Source organism: Dermochelys coriacea, chromosome 14 (assembly GCF_009764565.3).
Source record: "Dermochelys coriacea isolate rDerCor1 chromosome 14, rDerCor1.pri.v4, whole genome shotgun sequence".
NCBI classification, from domain to species: domain Eukaryota; kingdom Metazoa; phylum Chordata; order Testudines; family Dermochelyidae; genus Dermochelys; species Dermochelys coriacea.
In genome coordinates this window covers 10,334,906-10,350,622 of record NC_050081.1, presented here as the reverse complement: position 1 = coordinate 10,350,622, position 15,717 = coordinate 10,334,906, and the positions used below count along the sequence as shown (strand labels likewise).

Sequence of the window (15,717 nt, the reverse complement as noted above, 5' to 3'; positions counted from 1 at the left end):
CTTTATACCAGTGTAAATTTGGGGTAATTCCAATGACTTCAGTGGATTTACACTGGTGTAAATGAGAGCCAGTATAATGATAGGCCTGTATAATGATATATAGAACAAGGTCTCCATTGAGACTTATATTACTATCTTGTTTTAAGCAACTCTTTAAGTATGCAGTAAAGGACAAATACAGCTGTGCCTTCTTAGGTTGGGAGGTTTCCCTTGCATTGGAAGTGGTGAGGATTTGGGGGACAGAGAAGGGGGTGCACGAAGAGGCACAAGACATGTCCCTGCAAGGGGTCTTTAGACAACACCTCACAATGAGTTTTTAGAAGCAATATGGGGGCGTATGTGTGTTTAGAGCCAGAGGAATGCAACTCTGAGATCCTCCAGTCCTCTTCCAATCCCACAGAGATGGTGTGCTATGGCCAAGAGACTGGAATAGCAAACAGCTCCAGTGCTACTCTCTGGCCTTCAGTGTAAGGATTCCTCCCTCCCCTATTGGCCTAAGGCCCACCTGAAAGACTGAGGCTGTCTGCTGGGGAATGGATTTTCTCCTAATTAAATGGCCTCTCACATATCACAGTGTAGGTGTAAGACATAGAATAGTAATATTCTTATCTCTCACATTGTTTTAGCAGATGTCCTGTGTTCACCAGCTTATTTTTCAGTAACCTCAAGAAACCCTGTGACAAGATATAAAGCATGCCAGCAGGTAAGGGACTGCTGGGTCCACATGGCTGGGCAGGGCTATAAAAGGAAAGGGGAAGCTGATGCAAAGGAAGCTCCCACAGGGTTAGTCTGTGTCCTCTCTCTTCCTAGCGGGCTGAGGCTGGAAAGGCCACAGGTGGTTATTGCCCAATAGTCTGAGTTGAGCCCTAAGGAAGGTATGTGAAGTGACCAGTAGTCGGAACTTTTATTTCTCCTGCTCCAGCCAGTGAGTCTGTACGCTGGCTTACAGACCCCTTTCCTTGCTTCGGAGAGAGATCACTAGAAACCACCAGGAGGTTTTTCACAGCAGTGGAGGCTCCCATTTGATTTCCCAACCATCCAATAACACTGCCTGACTTTTTCAATGTTAGGGAATGAAATTGGTATGATCAGCATTCAGGATCTGAGGATATGACGTGAGGAGAAAGGCACAGCACAAGCAGATTCACAATGAGCTTCTCCCTGAAAAGCAGCACACATGCCTGTAGAGGAACAAACAGATGATTGCCCCTGGTGAAGCACTTCCAGGTGGAAACAGCTCCTAGTTGATTCATCTTACACCTAAAAGCCTGGTTCCAAAGGATGCTCCACAATAGCAGGTGTTCACATATTCCTTATATATGTTCATGTGCCCAAGGGAAGGCAGTACATACTGTCCGTTTGGCAATAGTATTGCCTTACCCACTTTAAAGTATCTTTAGTGTCAGAACTTCCCAAGCACCTAACGGCTCTGTCCTTTCCTTCCCTCTTTGAATTACCAAATTCTGCCCTCAGTTCCACTTGTGAAATTCTACTGAAAAATCCATGTGGCTGCATGTATGTAACTGAGGCCCCAAATGTATTATTTTTGTATAGAAAGTTCACTGAATAGTGGCATTGTCCCCAGCCAAAGACACACACCCAGTCTGTACATTTCCTCTGTCATGCTTTGCCCCAATGAATAACATGCACAGTTCCTATGGTAAATATTGAGCCACACCTGAGTGATTTTATCAACACACATCATCTGATTTCATGTAACAAAATCAAATGTCAGTGGATTTGATTTGAGCTTTTATTACAACATAATAGGTGAAATAACTTGTGAGGCAACTAACATAAAAGGTTAATGCTGCATAAATGTTATGCTTCACTACAATATTCTTAAAACTTAGAAATTCTATAATCCAAAACCCCAACGGGTGGCAGCCTTATCATGTTTTTATTTTCCATCCGTATTGATTCCTTTCTCGTAAAGCCTCCTCCTGCTTCAATATATATTAAGATAGTGCCCAAAATAAACATGTTCTAAGACAAGTTGGTGATTTATTCTGCCCCATTCCTAAAATCTTGGAAGAAGCCCTAGATTCATGCTTATAAACCATTAGCTTACCTATGGGTTGAAAATTTATGGTGATCTACATGAGTCAATGAAATTGTTTTAAACATGTATGATTACAAAAGAAAGCCTTGCTACATACTAAGAATGCTCAATATTCCAAAGACATTCAGCTTGATAGCTAGTATATAGCAGATGCTGGATGAACCTCATCCTGTTTAACATAATCATAGACCGTTTCCTCTTAAATGCACCTGGGGAGATCTGGAAAAGGAGTGGGAAAATATTGTTAAAACGCAGAAAGATATGTTGACAATATTAAAACTTACACAGTGCTTCACATCTTCTAAGTGATGTACAAACAGTAATCTTCACAATACCCTCATATTGGGAACAAGGGTAAAATTGGGCCAGCTGCTACATTTTTGGATGCTGCCATCTTATGTCCCAGAAGCTAAGCTTCTGGGGGTGGTTTTTTTTTAAAAGGCCAGATCTTCTGCTTTTGTAAGTTGGTGTTTTTCCACTGAAGGTCCAGATTTTCAAAAGTATTTAGGCACCTACAAATGCGTATGTCCAGCAGCCTAGTGAGATTTTACGGGTTAGGTGGCTAACTCCCACTGAACTCAGCAAGAGTCAGGCACTTTTGAAAATCCCACTTGGCACCAAAATACCTTTGAAAATCTGATCCTAAGTCTATGTCTACACTGCAGCCTATGTTGGCATAACTTATGGCAGAGTCCTGTGGCACCTTATAGTCTAACAGACGTATTGGAGCATAAGCTTTCGTGGGTGAATATCTACTTCGTCGAATGCATGTAGTGGAAATTTCCAGAGGCAGGTATAAATATGCAAGCAAGAATCAGGCTAGGGATAACGAGAATAGTTCAATCAGGGAGGATGAGGCCCTCTTCTAGCAGTTGAGGGGTGAACACCAAGGGAAGAGAAACCTGTAGGAGAACACTTCAACCTTCCTGGACACACAATAGCAGATTTAAAGGTAGCCATCCTGCCTCAAAAAAACTTCAGGACCAGACTTCAAAGAGAAACTGCTGAGCTTCAGTTCATTTGCAAATTTGACACCATCAGCTCAGGATTAAACAAAGACTTGTGAATGGCAGTTTCTCCTCCCTTGGTGTTCACACCTCAACTGCTAGAAGAGGGCCTCATCCTCCCTCATTATCCCTAGCCTGATTCTGGCTTGCATATTTATACCTGCCTCTGAAAATTTCCACTACATGCATCCACCAAAGTGGGTATTCACCCACGAAAGCTTATACTCCAATACGTCTGTTAGTCTATAAGGTGCCACAGGACTCTTTGCCGCTTTTACAGATCTAGACTAACACGGCTACCTCTCTGATACTTGGCATAACTTATGTCACTAATGGGTGTGAATAAACCACCCCCCTGGGCAGGGCCAGCTCTACTGTTTTTGCCGCCCCAAGCAGTGAAGAAAACTGTCGCCACCGAATTGCCACCGCAGCCGGCGGAACAAAGAAGCTGTTGCCGAATTGCTGCCGTGGCGGAAACACTGCCGCCCCTTTCTGACTGCCGCCCCAAGCACCTGCTTGGAACGCTGATTCCTGGAGCTGACCCTACCCCTGGGCAACATAAGTTACACCGACATAAGCGCTTCATGTTCACAGCGTTGTGTCAGTGGGAGAGCACAACTGCTTTGAAATGATGGTAGCTGAGACGCCACAGAACAAGCCCAACTCTTTGTAGGATCAGGCATATGAAGCAGAATTCAGATACCACCGCGTGATTGTTGTTAAATGCTGCCTTTTTAATGATGACCACTGTGAGTTTCATACTGCCACAATCCAGGTGCCTAGTACTGTACAAATAATCACAAGATATAAACAGATGAGCAGGACAAGGAGTGCAGGGAGATTGGAAGCTGTATTAATGAGTGCTGCTAGGCAGTCACCACCTTACTCCCAGGTAGTAGGGGATTATGTAGTCTAGTACTTTATTAGCATGATACGAATCATGCATAAACTCCTGTTCCCTCAGACATGCCTACTATCCGCCTGTCCCTTCTCCTTTTTGTATCCTGTGCATTTGTAAGGAAGAGAGCAGGTGCAAAGAGAACATGAGACTGACTATAGCTCAGTATAGAGTTGTATGACTAGTGAATAACCTTATTTACACCCATGTCTTGCCTCCACTAACACTTGCTGCAGAATGCAACAACCATACACAATCTGCTGCTCTCTGCACCAAGATCTGTATGATCAGGGCCTTTGTGTGAACTGAGATACGTACAATTCTGTGCTATAAGGCAGCAGAGCAGTTGTGGTGTCCAGAAGATTTTAAGTGTATGCTCGATTATTTCAGCTTTAACTTGCACCCTGGATATTAACCATTGAATAATTTACCAAGGCTTGTGGAGGATTCTCCATCACTGACAATTTTTCAATCAAGATAGGATGTTTTTCTAAATGCTTTGCTCTAAACATTATTTTGGGAAAGTTCTCTGGCCTGTGCTATACAGGAGGTCAGACCAGATGATCACAGAGGTCCCTTCTGGCCTGAGAATCTATGAAAAAATAACATTCTGTGCCAAATTCTCTGCAGGTGTGAACTGGCATAACTCCATTGACTTCAGTATACATCAGCAGAGAATTCGGACCTTTATTTTGAAGGAACTATGATGCTTCACAAAGGAGAACACATACCAATAACTGTTGAAAAAACAAACCCTTTAGACTGGATGAACTAAATTCCTGTTGCAATGCGGGTAGCAGTGTGGATTTAACCAATGTTCAAGGAATTGTTCTTCTGATCTCTTCTCCAAGCGCTGGAGGTAAACCATGTGTTCCTATTTAGAGGAAAGAAAACAGCATTAAACTTGTGTATTCACTCAATTCTGGTGTAAACCCATTGAATTCAGTGGAATTTCACCCCTTACAAATCTCACCATTGTTACTGAATTCCTCCAATAGTCAGGCTAGTAGGGGTGTTTGCTACATTATGGACCAAGTTTTTAAGGCAGACATTTGCATTAGTGCTAAGAGATAAATTTTCATGGACACTAATTTTTTTTAATACACACAATAAAGCTTCTGCTGGCCAAGGGGGTGGACATGGATTTTTTGCAGGAACATCTACAGCAGTCTTCTTTGAAAATTGAGCCCTACTAGTTTAAAACCATGGAATGATTCTGGGTCACTGAGTAGTTCTAAAGGGGATTCTGGTAAGTACCAGTCATTCACTGATCTTCCTTACAAGACAGATAAAATTCTATGTTTTTTCCATGTGAGTAAACAGAATGTATTTGGTATGACACTCTCCCAGCCATTTAAAAGGGTTCTAGTTCACAAGTGTAAATAGTTTTACTGCACACATCTCTCTGTTTTCATTGTATGTTTGAACATTACCAGCATACCAACATATATCATGCTGAACTTTTACATTGCACGTTCTCTACTATCACCTACTGTAACTCCATCTGGATATGGATCACCTAGCTAACAGAGAAACGCCAGCCCATCTTAAGTGTCATTTCTTCCCCATCCTCTGTGATTTTTGAGGTCTGATATCTCACAAACCATTAGGGCTAGAAAGAATTGCCATATATCCCAGCTTTTCAGTAGTGTACTACTACTTGGGGTGGTCACTAGTCCCTTGGATGTGTTCAGTATCTCTTCCCCTCCAAAAACACCCAAGGTTAATTATATGTGGTGCTTTCACAAAGTTATCTGATTCTGTTTCTTCCTCAGTTTTATGCTTATAAACTCTATTCACTCTGAAATCCCAATTTGTTTTCTGAATGACCTTACAACATATGTATATAAATAAATGTACAGTAGCAATGAATTGCTTACTTCCTTATTTGACAAAAGCACCATCTGTTATGTCATCAATAATTAACACAGATCTATAGTGCTTCTTAGACTGTGATTCCTCAGCCAGCCGGCTGGCCTTCTCTAGAGAGGTATATGCTCCAAATCATTGTTTGATTCAAAGTACTTGGCATGTCCCTTTAAGCATATTATGATATGGACCACTTATCAGACCTGGTGGTGTTAGTCCTCTGCTTGAACTGAACATTATACCTTAAACCTAGGGCACTAGATTCAGGATGCAAGAGAGATGAGGTAACCATCAGAATATACTGGCCGAGATTTTTAAAGCTGCCTATGGGGTTTTCATACTCCAGTAGGTATCCAAATCCCTTATGCAGCATGGAAAACTCAGCCAATGTCATTATAAGTGGAGAAGGTAGGACCACAGAAGTAAAAAAATAATTCAGGTCTGGTCCAGCATCCTTGAAGTTAATAGGAGTTTTGTCATTGACCTCAATGGGCACAGGCCTTAAATAAGTAAAGGCAGAGGGGAAATGAGTCACATGGCAATAATCACAGGCACTATCAAAGTCCATTTCAGAAATAGGGGGATTTTAAAACTATCTTTGGAATTTACTTGCAACTGTCTTGAGAAAAATATATTAGCCAGCGATATCTGTGGTACTTTCTGCCAAAGTGGGGACTTCCTCAATCTGCTGATTCACTAAAGAACTAATCTATTTATACCACTCCCATTCCTGTGGTATCTGATCTCCAAGGCCCAATACATCTCCCGCTGAAGTTAATTAGAAGCCTCCCAGTCGACTTTATTGAGAACAGGAGCAGACTCCCTCCTTTTCAGTAGTTCCCCAAAATAAAATCAAGCTATGCCCAGTGCATTTTCAGCATTCAGAAATGAAAAACCGCAGCAGTCAATAGATCTCGCCAAAGGCAGGCAGCCGAGAAATGGGTTACTTTCACAGCTGAATGTACTACTCCACAGCCACATCTTCAATCGATTTGATGTGAGATAAAAAAGCAGTGTCTTGCCAGTGGAGTAGCTACTAGTTTCTGTTATGAAATTTTAAATAAAATGTGTTTGAAAAAAATAGGTTTCACACAAAATGAAGTGTGTGATAGTTCCACATCTAAAGCCAGTCTACACTGGCTACAGTCATTGCGTTAGAACCTGCTTATTAAACCGGGGATTGCTTAAACTTCATTGCAACCGCGACCCCCTTCTCACAACAAAATTATGCATGACCCTAGGAGGAAGGACCAAAGTCTGAGCCCGCCTGAGCCCCACTGCCCCAGGGATGGGGGGACATAGCCAAAGTCCAAGGCTTAAGCCCCGGCTTGGGGTCCTGTAGCCTGAGCCCTGCCAGCCAGGCTGAAGGCTTGGCCATTGACTCTGGGTTGGGGGGCTTGGTCTTTGGCTTCAGTCCTGGCAGTAGGGCTCGGGCTTTGGCCCCAGGCCCCACAAGTCTAATGCCAGCCTGGTGACCCCATTAAAACAGGGTCGCGACTCACTTTGGGGTCCCAAACCACAGTTGAGAACCAAATCCAATGCTTTTTCCCAGTAGTAGCAGACAACCCTCAGGTCCTCTGCTCCCCCCATTCCTCAATTGTCCCAACCGTGTCATGCAGGGTGGTAAATATTTGCCTCGCTTTAATACTAACTCATATGTTCTTGGAGTGGTGAGGAGGGAATACAGAGACACCTGTCGTTAACTGCTATTTTTTTTTTTAGTTAGTTGTGGTGGTGGTGAGGGGGAAGGGCTCATGTAAAAAAGAAAAAAAAACTGCTGACAGGTTGAACGATAGCTGTCATTTAAACTAGGCACATTAAATGCCTCTCCTTAGGGAATGTAGTTATAATGGAAATGGCCAATAAACCTTCCCTTTAGCACTCTAAGTAAAATGCACTAATGAAATCAGTTATCTCTTCGAATCCTGGCTGCTTTGGGAGTCAGACGAAGTACAGATCTTTTCCTAAGAGTCTATATTAAAGGTAAAATCCTTCCTATTTAATTTACACTAGGTTTGATCGTCCATCAACATTTAAACTGGATTTATTTTCTCATTAGCACACATGCTCTGCAAAGGGATGGTTGATTAATTGCTCTTCTAAGCTTAGCACAACTAAAAGGACTGTAGAGAGACAAGGTGGGTGAAGTTAATAGCGTTTATTGGACCAACTTCTGTTGGTGAGAGAGACAAGCTATTGAGTTTACACAGAGCTCTTCTTCAGCCCTGACTGAGCATGAGCTGGCTTAATACATGTACCATTTATTTAAAATAAATTAACAGAGGTAGTTTAGCAAGGGTGTTCAGTGTAAATTTCATCCTGGTACACAAGACCACTTAATTCTGTGGTCAGACTGTGCAAGAGGCTGCTGGAGATACCCAAGGGAACCTCTGCACTTCTTATGTCCAGAGAAGGGAAAATCTCCATTCTCAACATAGGCTGGTACAGAAAACTGATGAGAAAATGGTTTTTTTCTTCTGGAAAATTTAAATTTTTCATCAAAAACCAAAGATGGGGGGAGGTGAATGAAAAGTTGCCATTTTCTGTGGACAAGATGGTTTTGTCTAAAAGCCAATGTTTCATTAACAGAAAAAGCTTCAACAGAAAATTTCAAACCAGCCCTAATAATGTGGAAATGGCACTGGGGAGTGGGCAAGGCCAGACCAGCAGTGAACAGAGATCCACCGCTGTGTGGCTCCTATAACCTTAAGACCCACCCCTGCAAGTGACGACAAGAGACTACGGTCATTGTTTTAACTCATTACTGGGACTTGCTGTGAAGGCTGTGTGAATTTCACCTGCCTGGATCACAAGTTTTATGTAACATGCTGTTGTGCAGGAATTTATCAATCCATTTTTCTAATCTACCCTCTTCTATTAATAGCCATCATGGTGTGGCTACATATCATTTTAGGAGGAACCTGGGTTCCTGTTAATGTCCTGCAGCTGAATGAAGCTGCTTTGATCATAGTTTGAAACCAGTATAATCCTGGATGTTGAGGTCAGCTGTGGAGCCCCTGGCTAGTGTTTTTTGCTGCATTTTGGCATGTGGGGTATGGCTTCCATTGTCTCAGGTCAGTGGGGTCCTCTGATGTTGGAAGAGTCATTGTGTCAGAGTTGATGTAATGATGCTAATGTGGTAGACAAAGAGGAGAGTATGTAAGTGGGCAGAGTTGTAAATTCATCTATCCCTGACTGCCGGATGGGTTATTCCTGGCTAGTATGCACTAACCAGGGGAGAGAGGGAACTACCAGCCTTCCCCAACCACATGCTCTGTACACACTGGGTTCAGGTCTTCAAGGTGCTGAGCACCCTCAACTTCCGCTGACATGAGGTGTACTCAACATCTTGTCAGATTGAGCCCATTATGCTCATCGTATATGCATGGTCTATTGTTCGTTTTCTGGCTTCTGTGGCTTTTAGCCTCTTTACAACCATATAATTTTAACACCATTTATTGACTTTGGAGAGAAATGTGCAGTAATTTTTAAATGCTGTAAGTAGCTTTTGAGAAGTCTGGGGCTATATCACACACCCTGTCAAAAGTAAGTAAAACGGAAGGCTCCTCTCTGTCTTTTTTTTTTTCTTTGTATTTTTAATGTGCTTAATAAGCAAATAATAGCAAATACTATGTGAAAAAAACTTAACGTTGCTTTACTCTAACAATTAAAGAAGTGTATACTCTCATAAGGTATAAACCTATCCCTAGCACTTGTAGAAAAAATGTATGGATGCAGCTAAATGGATTTTAAAGTCAGTTCTGAGCTACCTAAATCTCCACACTGACCACTGACACCTGCATCCCTCTGCCAACTTTCAGTGCAAAACGTAAAGCAAACTACCTTTGTACTGCAGAGTTTAATTTTCAGAAATAACATGATGAACTAAACATTTGTACAGACGAGAAGCTATCTTTTGATCAATAATTGATTCTATGCTTTAGATGATGACAGACGTAGATTATAGATAAGTCCCACACTTCGCAGGAATGCACAGTCCCGAGATATATTCATAATTCAGAGAATGCTATCCAACAGTAGTTTAAAGAGTGCAAAGGGGTTTACAAAATATTTCATTCCATTGTTTAAAAGAGTGGAGTTTGCAACCAGATACACTGATTGAGTAGAATCCTATCTATGCAAATACAACATTAAGCACAAAATACAATGAACTGTTTTAGTGTATTCATTTTTAAAGTAAAAATTAAAAATCACCCTCATTGGCTCATCAGGGAAACCTGCTTTTCTTGGTCTATCTTCACGACCGGGTTCTCAGAATCTGTTTAGCTTCTTTTTCAGTCCAAAATTGGTGAAGTATCTAAAGGGGGAAGAGGAAGAAATAAAGTATGAAATTAACATGAAGTTAATATTTTATCTTTCAGGTCCATGGTGAAATGTTTTCAGGTCTGATTTTTGTCAATACACAAAGTGTTCTTTCATTACAGCCCCTTCCCAGGGGATATTGCATTCCAGAAGAGATGAGTGGAATTTCAAACCATTTTTATAATATACTTATGTTTTTTATAAGCTAGTGATACTAACAATATGCAAAACCTACTCAGAACACCATATTATTACAGTTCCTGCCCAAAATTAGAAAAATATACTGCACCATCTACCAATTTAATATTTTTTATTAATCATGGCAGTTTTTTGTTCAATGCAATTTCTATGATGAACTATTTTTAGGGCTATTTTCAAACCAAAGCTAACTAGTCTGAACTTTGTTGAAATAAGTATTAAGACAAGAAATTGCATTAATGGTGAAATTGTCAAGGACATCAAACATGTAGATTTATAAATGAAAACATCTTTTTTTTAATCAATAAATGACTCCAGGGTTGGGATACAGAGATAAAAATGCCTTGTATAGTAGTATGATTGTTAAAAGTAAATTACTGGAAGGCTGCAGTATAACACATATTTAATGTTGTTATACTGTAACTGGTAAAAAAAAAATCAAATTTAAGATATTTAAATACAAGATTAAAACACTAATATTATTATCATATGCACTCCAGCTCTATGAACATTAGCCAGTTTGTTTTATATGAACTCCTACCTGTAAAAATGGTCAGGATGACCAAAATGAAGAGAAACACAAGTAACTTCTTCATTTTGATTCTGCTTTCTCTCAGCCTGTTCCAAAATGAATAACACTGACTGAGGTATTAGTCTACTTGAAGCAGCTACGTCAGTCACAGATGTTTGTTTATGCTTTGACTAATTTGACTTACAGTATGATTTTGACTTTGAAGACATCTGGGTCTAAGTTTTGAATATGGCTATTATCAGCTTAAACATTCTCTGTTCCTTACCAAAAAAAAAAAAAAATAGAAAGCTTACTATTCCACTGGGGGTTTCAAGTTATACTAGATATTTTAACTTTGTGGAGATAAAACACATTGCATTACATTCAGCATGGCAAGGTATGGTTTTAATAGTGTGATTCAAGAGAAATAATAATTAAAAACAAAAACAAAAAAACCCAACACTCCTGAGCCTTAATTTGGCAGGCAGCCATCGAGGGGCCCATGTGTCAAAAGGTGCTGCATATATGACCACGAAAGCTTATGCTCTAATAAATTTGTTAGTCTCTAAGGTGCCACACGTACTCCTGTTCTTTTTGCGGATACAGACTAACACGGCTTCTACTCTGAAACCTTATTCAAGCACAAAGTTACATCTTAATACATTGGTTTAACTCTTGCAAAACTGAACTACCATAACTAAAGTATGGAGAGTTTATCAAATGGACAGAATCGTGGAAATTAATACTCATTGAATTCTACTGTTTGCAGGGAAAGTCAGTAATGGACAAGATTGTAAATATCCTTGCTAGTGAATATAAAGTGATGGGAAGAGGACATGTCTGGCAGATGTAGAGAGAACAATCAGATTTCTAAAAGAATTAGCTTACAGGTTTCTGCCTTTTTAAGAACTGAACTTTTGTACTTCCCCTGAAGTGCAGGGTGGCAGACATTCTGCACCATCCTCACAACACACAGTAGTTTTTAGGATGAGAAATAACTTTTCCCTTTAAAACTCCAGTGGGTGGAATGTAGTCAGAAAGCAACAACTCAGTTTAGAACTCAGGTAGGACTGTAATGATTAGCACCCAGTCCAGAAGGAAGAGTACCACCAACTGAATGACCACCACCTTGCTTCCAGCAGCTCCTGGGTTTCACTTGGAGATCTCCCAACCAGGCCTGACACTTCTTAGCTTATAAAATCTGACACTCACAGGCTAGCATGGTGCAGCTGCCACTGTAAAGACTGACCCCACTCAAAATAGCCCGGGAAGAGAAGCAATGAAATCTAGTGAACTAAGCATAGAGAGAGTAGCAAGGAACTCCTGGGTTCCACTCCCAACTCCTTCAGAGACCTGTTGTGTGGCTATGCTCAAAAAGGCCAACGTTTTCAAAAGTACCCACTCATTTTGGGTACCTTGATTTTTTCAGTGCACAACTTGAGAGACTTACAGCCTAACTTCCAATGGATGAATTACGTATTGTTAGGGCCCTACCAAATTCATAACATGAAAAACGTGTCATGGACCATGAAATCTGGTCTTGTGTGTGCTTTTACTCTATGCTATACAGATTTTCATGGGGGGAGACCAGCATTTCTCAAACTGGGGGTTCTCACCAAAAACGGAGTTGCAGGGGGGTTGTGGTATTGCCACCCTTACTTCTTCGCTGCCTTCAGAGCTGGGTGACCAGAGAGTGGAAGCTGTTGGCTGGACGCCTCGCTCTGAAGGCAGTGCCTCACCAGCAATTCAATACCATGCCACCCTTACTTCAGAGCTGGGTGGCCACAGAGGGGCAGCGGCTGACTGAGAATCTGGCTCTGAAGGCAGGGGCACAAAAGTAAGGGTGGTAATACCATACCATGCCATCCTTACCTCTGCACTGCTGCTGGCGGCAGCTCTGCGTTCAGAGCTGGGTTCCCTGCCTGCAGCCACCGCTCTCCAGCCACCCAGCTCTGAAGGCAGCGCCACCAGCAGCAGCAGTGCAGAAGTAAGGGTAGCAGTACTGCAACCCCTCCTACAATAACTTGGTGACCCCGCCACAACTCCTGTTTGGGTCAGGATCCCTACAATTACAACACTGTGAAATTTCAGATTTAAATATCTGAAATCATGAAATTTATGATTTTTAAAATCCTATGACCACGAAATTGACCAAAATGGACCATGAATTTGGTAGGACCCTACGTATTGTATAGTGTGAACTTTTGTAATTGTTAAGAATTTTTTTCTGGGTACTTCCCTTTTTGTTCTCTCTTATTGCCATTTTCCTTAATCTACAATAAAAGTCATTCAGGCTGAAAGTTTATGAAAACACGTTTGCTTGGGTACAGACTGTTCAAAGAAAATCAGCTCCGATTTATATAAAGGACAATTCATGTTTAACAAATGTGATTTGGGGGAAATTTTTGACACAGTACCACCTAAAAGACTCTAAGAGGAGTTAGGTACCCAGATGATATTGAACTTCAGTGGCAGTTAGGAGCCTAACTCCCTTAGGCTTGTTTTAAAATCCCAGTCTATAAGGGCAGTTTAATATTAATGTGGTAAGTTTGGTATTAATAGGAGTGTTCTTGACTGAATACAAAATTGGCTTAGTCATCACAATCAAAGAAGTGAGAGATGGAAACTGATCAGTTAAGATGAATGGCAAGCAGAGTGCCACAGTCTACTTTTGTTCACACTGTACACCTGGAGGAGGGAACATACATTTATATAGTCCTTGGCTGAGTACAAATTTGCAGAGGACAGAAAACTGAAAAGGCCTGTCAATGCCAAGAGACGGATCAGATTCAAAGGGATCTGGATACAATAGGGGCATAGGCTGACAAGATCATGCAAAGCAACATGGAAAAACTATGAAATAAAGAGGATAGAGATAATGAGTGGCAAAAAGGTTTAGAGTTAAATAATATACTACAAAACACTAAGCAAGAAAAGGATTGGGGCCTGATAGTAGACATCAAATTATAAAATCACTGTCTAGTAGCAGTGAGGAAAACGGGCTACTTGGATTTATTAGTGTAGACATATATCAGGAGAAAGCATATTGGAACAACGTAAGGAGATGTTGAGTTGGGGTGGGTCCCTTACTGCAAGAAATTTAGATTAAAATGGAAAAAATAGGGACAAGGACAGTGTAGATTAGAAAATGTATCTATGTTCTAGCTATCTCAAAAGGCTATAAACATTAGGATTGCATTTCTGGAAAAAAAAGAGATTAAATCAAATTTAGGCCACCTCTTCTGCAAAGATGTAAGCGGCAGAAAGATAAATGGGGAGGGAAACAGTAGGGCGCCAGTATTTTGCTCTGCTGTTTCAGGCTTTCACAAACCCCAATTTCTGGAGGCAGAAAGAAGGCAAAGTTCTCTGGGAGAGGGCATGGTTAGCACATTTTAGTGCAACACTACTTGGCCCAGCATCCCTTATACTTTAGGCGGGTGATTTCTACCCTTAACAGCAAAACTCAGCAGAGGAGATGTGCATAGAGCTGCAACTTGGTCAAAGGCTGAGTCCATGATATTTTTGCAGGTCTTATATACACCCATTTTGTTTCACAAAATTGAATCAGACCTGAATTTAGCCTAAAAAGAGAATACCATGAATGTGGTAGTGAGCAGCCTCAGAATACAGAAAGGGCAGATACTAGGAAACTGACTGAGAGGATGAGGAGCTCAAGAACAAGAATATAAACTGAAACTGAAACTAAAAATAGAGGGACGTCTCGGTGCAGAATTAAATCTTACTTTCTGTTGACAACTATATAATGGAATTTAGAGAGAAATTCTTTGTTTGAGGTAATAGAAAGAAAAGCTACAACAGTATAAGCCTGCCCACTTAAGCTGCAGAAGAGACCCTGTGTTTGCTTTGTTTCAGAGTAGCAGCCATGTTAGTCTGTATTCGCAAAAAGAAAAGGAGTACGTGTGGCACCTTAGAGACTAACAAATTTATTTGAGCATAAGCTTTCGTGAGCACTTTATCGGATGCATTGGATTGCTTTGTTCAGGGTCCTGAACTTCTACTGTACTCTAGCCATTACATTTGCTCTGGAGTTGCGGACTGCAGTTCTGTGTGAATGGCTGAAAATAAGCCTTTGATGGGCTCTTGCAAAAACCCAACCGTATTTAAAAAGGGAAAGCATAAGAATCTTTAAGGAGCCAGTACAGGATTTAGGATTTTAGAGATCAGGCACTGGTATTAATGAGTGAAGCCCTGTGCATTGTTTTCAAAAAGTTACAGAGCCCTGTGGCAACGCAGGACTGGATTCTGCCTTCAAATGATATGAATCTGCTGCCCTCAGCACAGCGACTGCCGAATCACACCCGTGGTGCCCAGAGAAGACTCTGCGCATTGTATCTTTAGATGGATGGCTGTTCCTAGTGGCGTCTCGCCTCTGTGCTGGAGGGGCCCTTTACTTTGCAGACCATTCATTTTCAGTCCCTGAACCAGAGGGGCCTTTGTTTTGCCCTGCCGTGCCTATGAGTCCTCAAGCAGGGCTGCCCTGCCTGCTTCCCTTCCTCTTTCCCACACCATTCTGCCCCTCCAGTTGCCTGATTCCCCTCCTCTCTGTTGGACCCCTCTGCCTCTTGCTGGGCCCCTCCATCTGCCCCTTCCCCTCCTCTCTGCTGGGCCCCTCTGCCCCTCCAGCTGCCTTTTCCTCTCCTCTTTCCTGTGCCCCTCTGCCCCTCCAGCTGCCTCTTCCCCTCCTCTCTGCTGGGTCCCTCTGCCCCTCCAGCTGCCTCTTCCCCTCCTCTCTGCTGGGTCCCTCTGCCCCTCCAGCTGCCTTTTCCTCTCCTCTTTCCTGTGCCCCTCTGCCCCTCCAGCTGCCTCTTCCCCTCCTCTCTGCTGGGTC

General features: G+C 41.8%; 1 protein-coding gene across 1 annotated transcript; it reads right to left on the bottom strand.

Annotated features, from left to right (window-relative positions):
- Nucleotides 1-1,756: 1,756 nt before the first annotated feature.
- On the bottom strand, nucleotides 1,757-12,041 carry C14H17orf67 (chromosome 14 C17orf67 homolog). Its single transcript, XM_038372009.2, is given in 6 exon segments — nucleotides 1,757-2,281; nucleotides 4,699-4,841; nucleotides 10,052-10,099; nucleotides 10,101-10,136; nucleotides 10,138-10,154; nucleotides 10,899-12,041. Coding segments are annotated over 5 exon segments (273 nt in total). The 5' UTR covers nucleotides 10,954-12,041; the 3' UTR covers nucleotides 1,757-2,281; nucleotides 4,699-4,724.
- Between the last annotated feature and the right edge of the window lie 3,676 nt (nucleotides 12,042-15,717).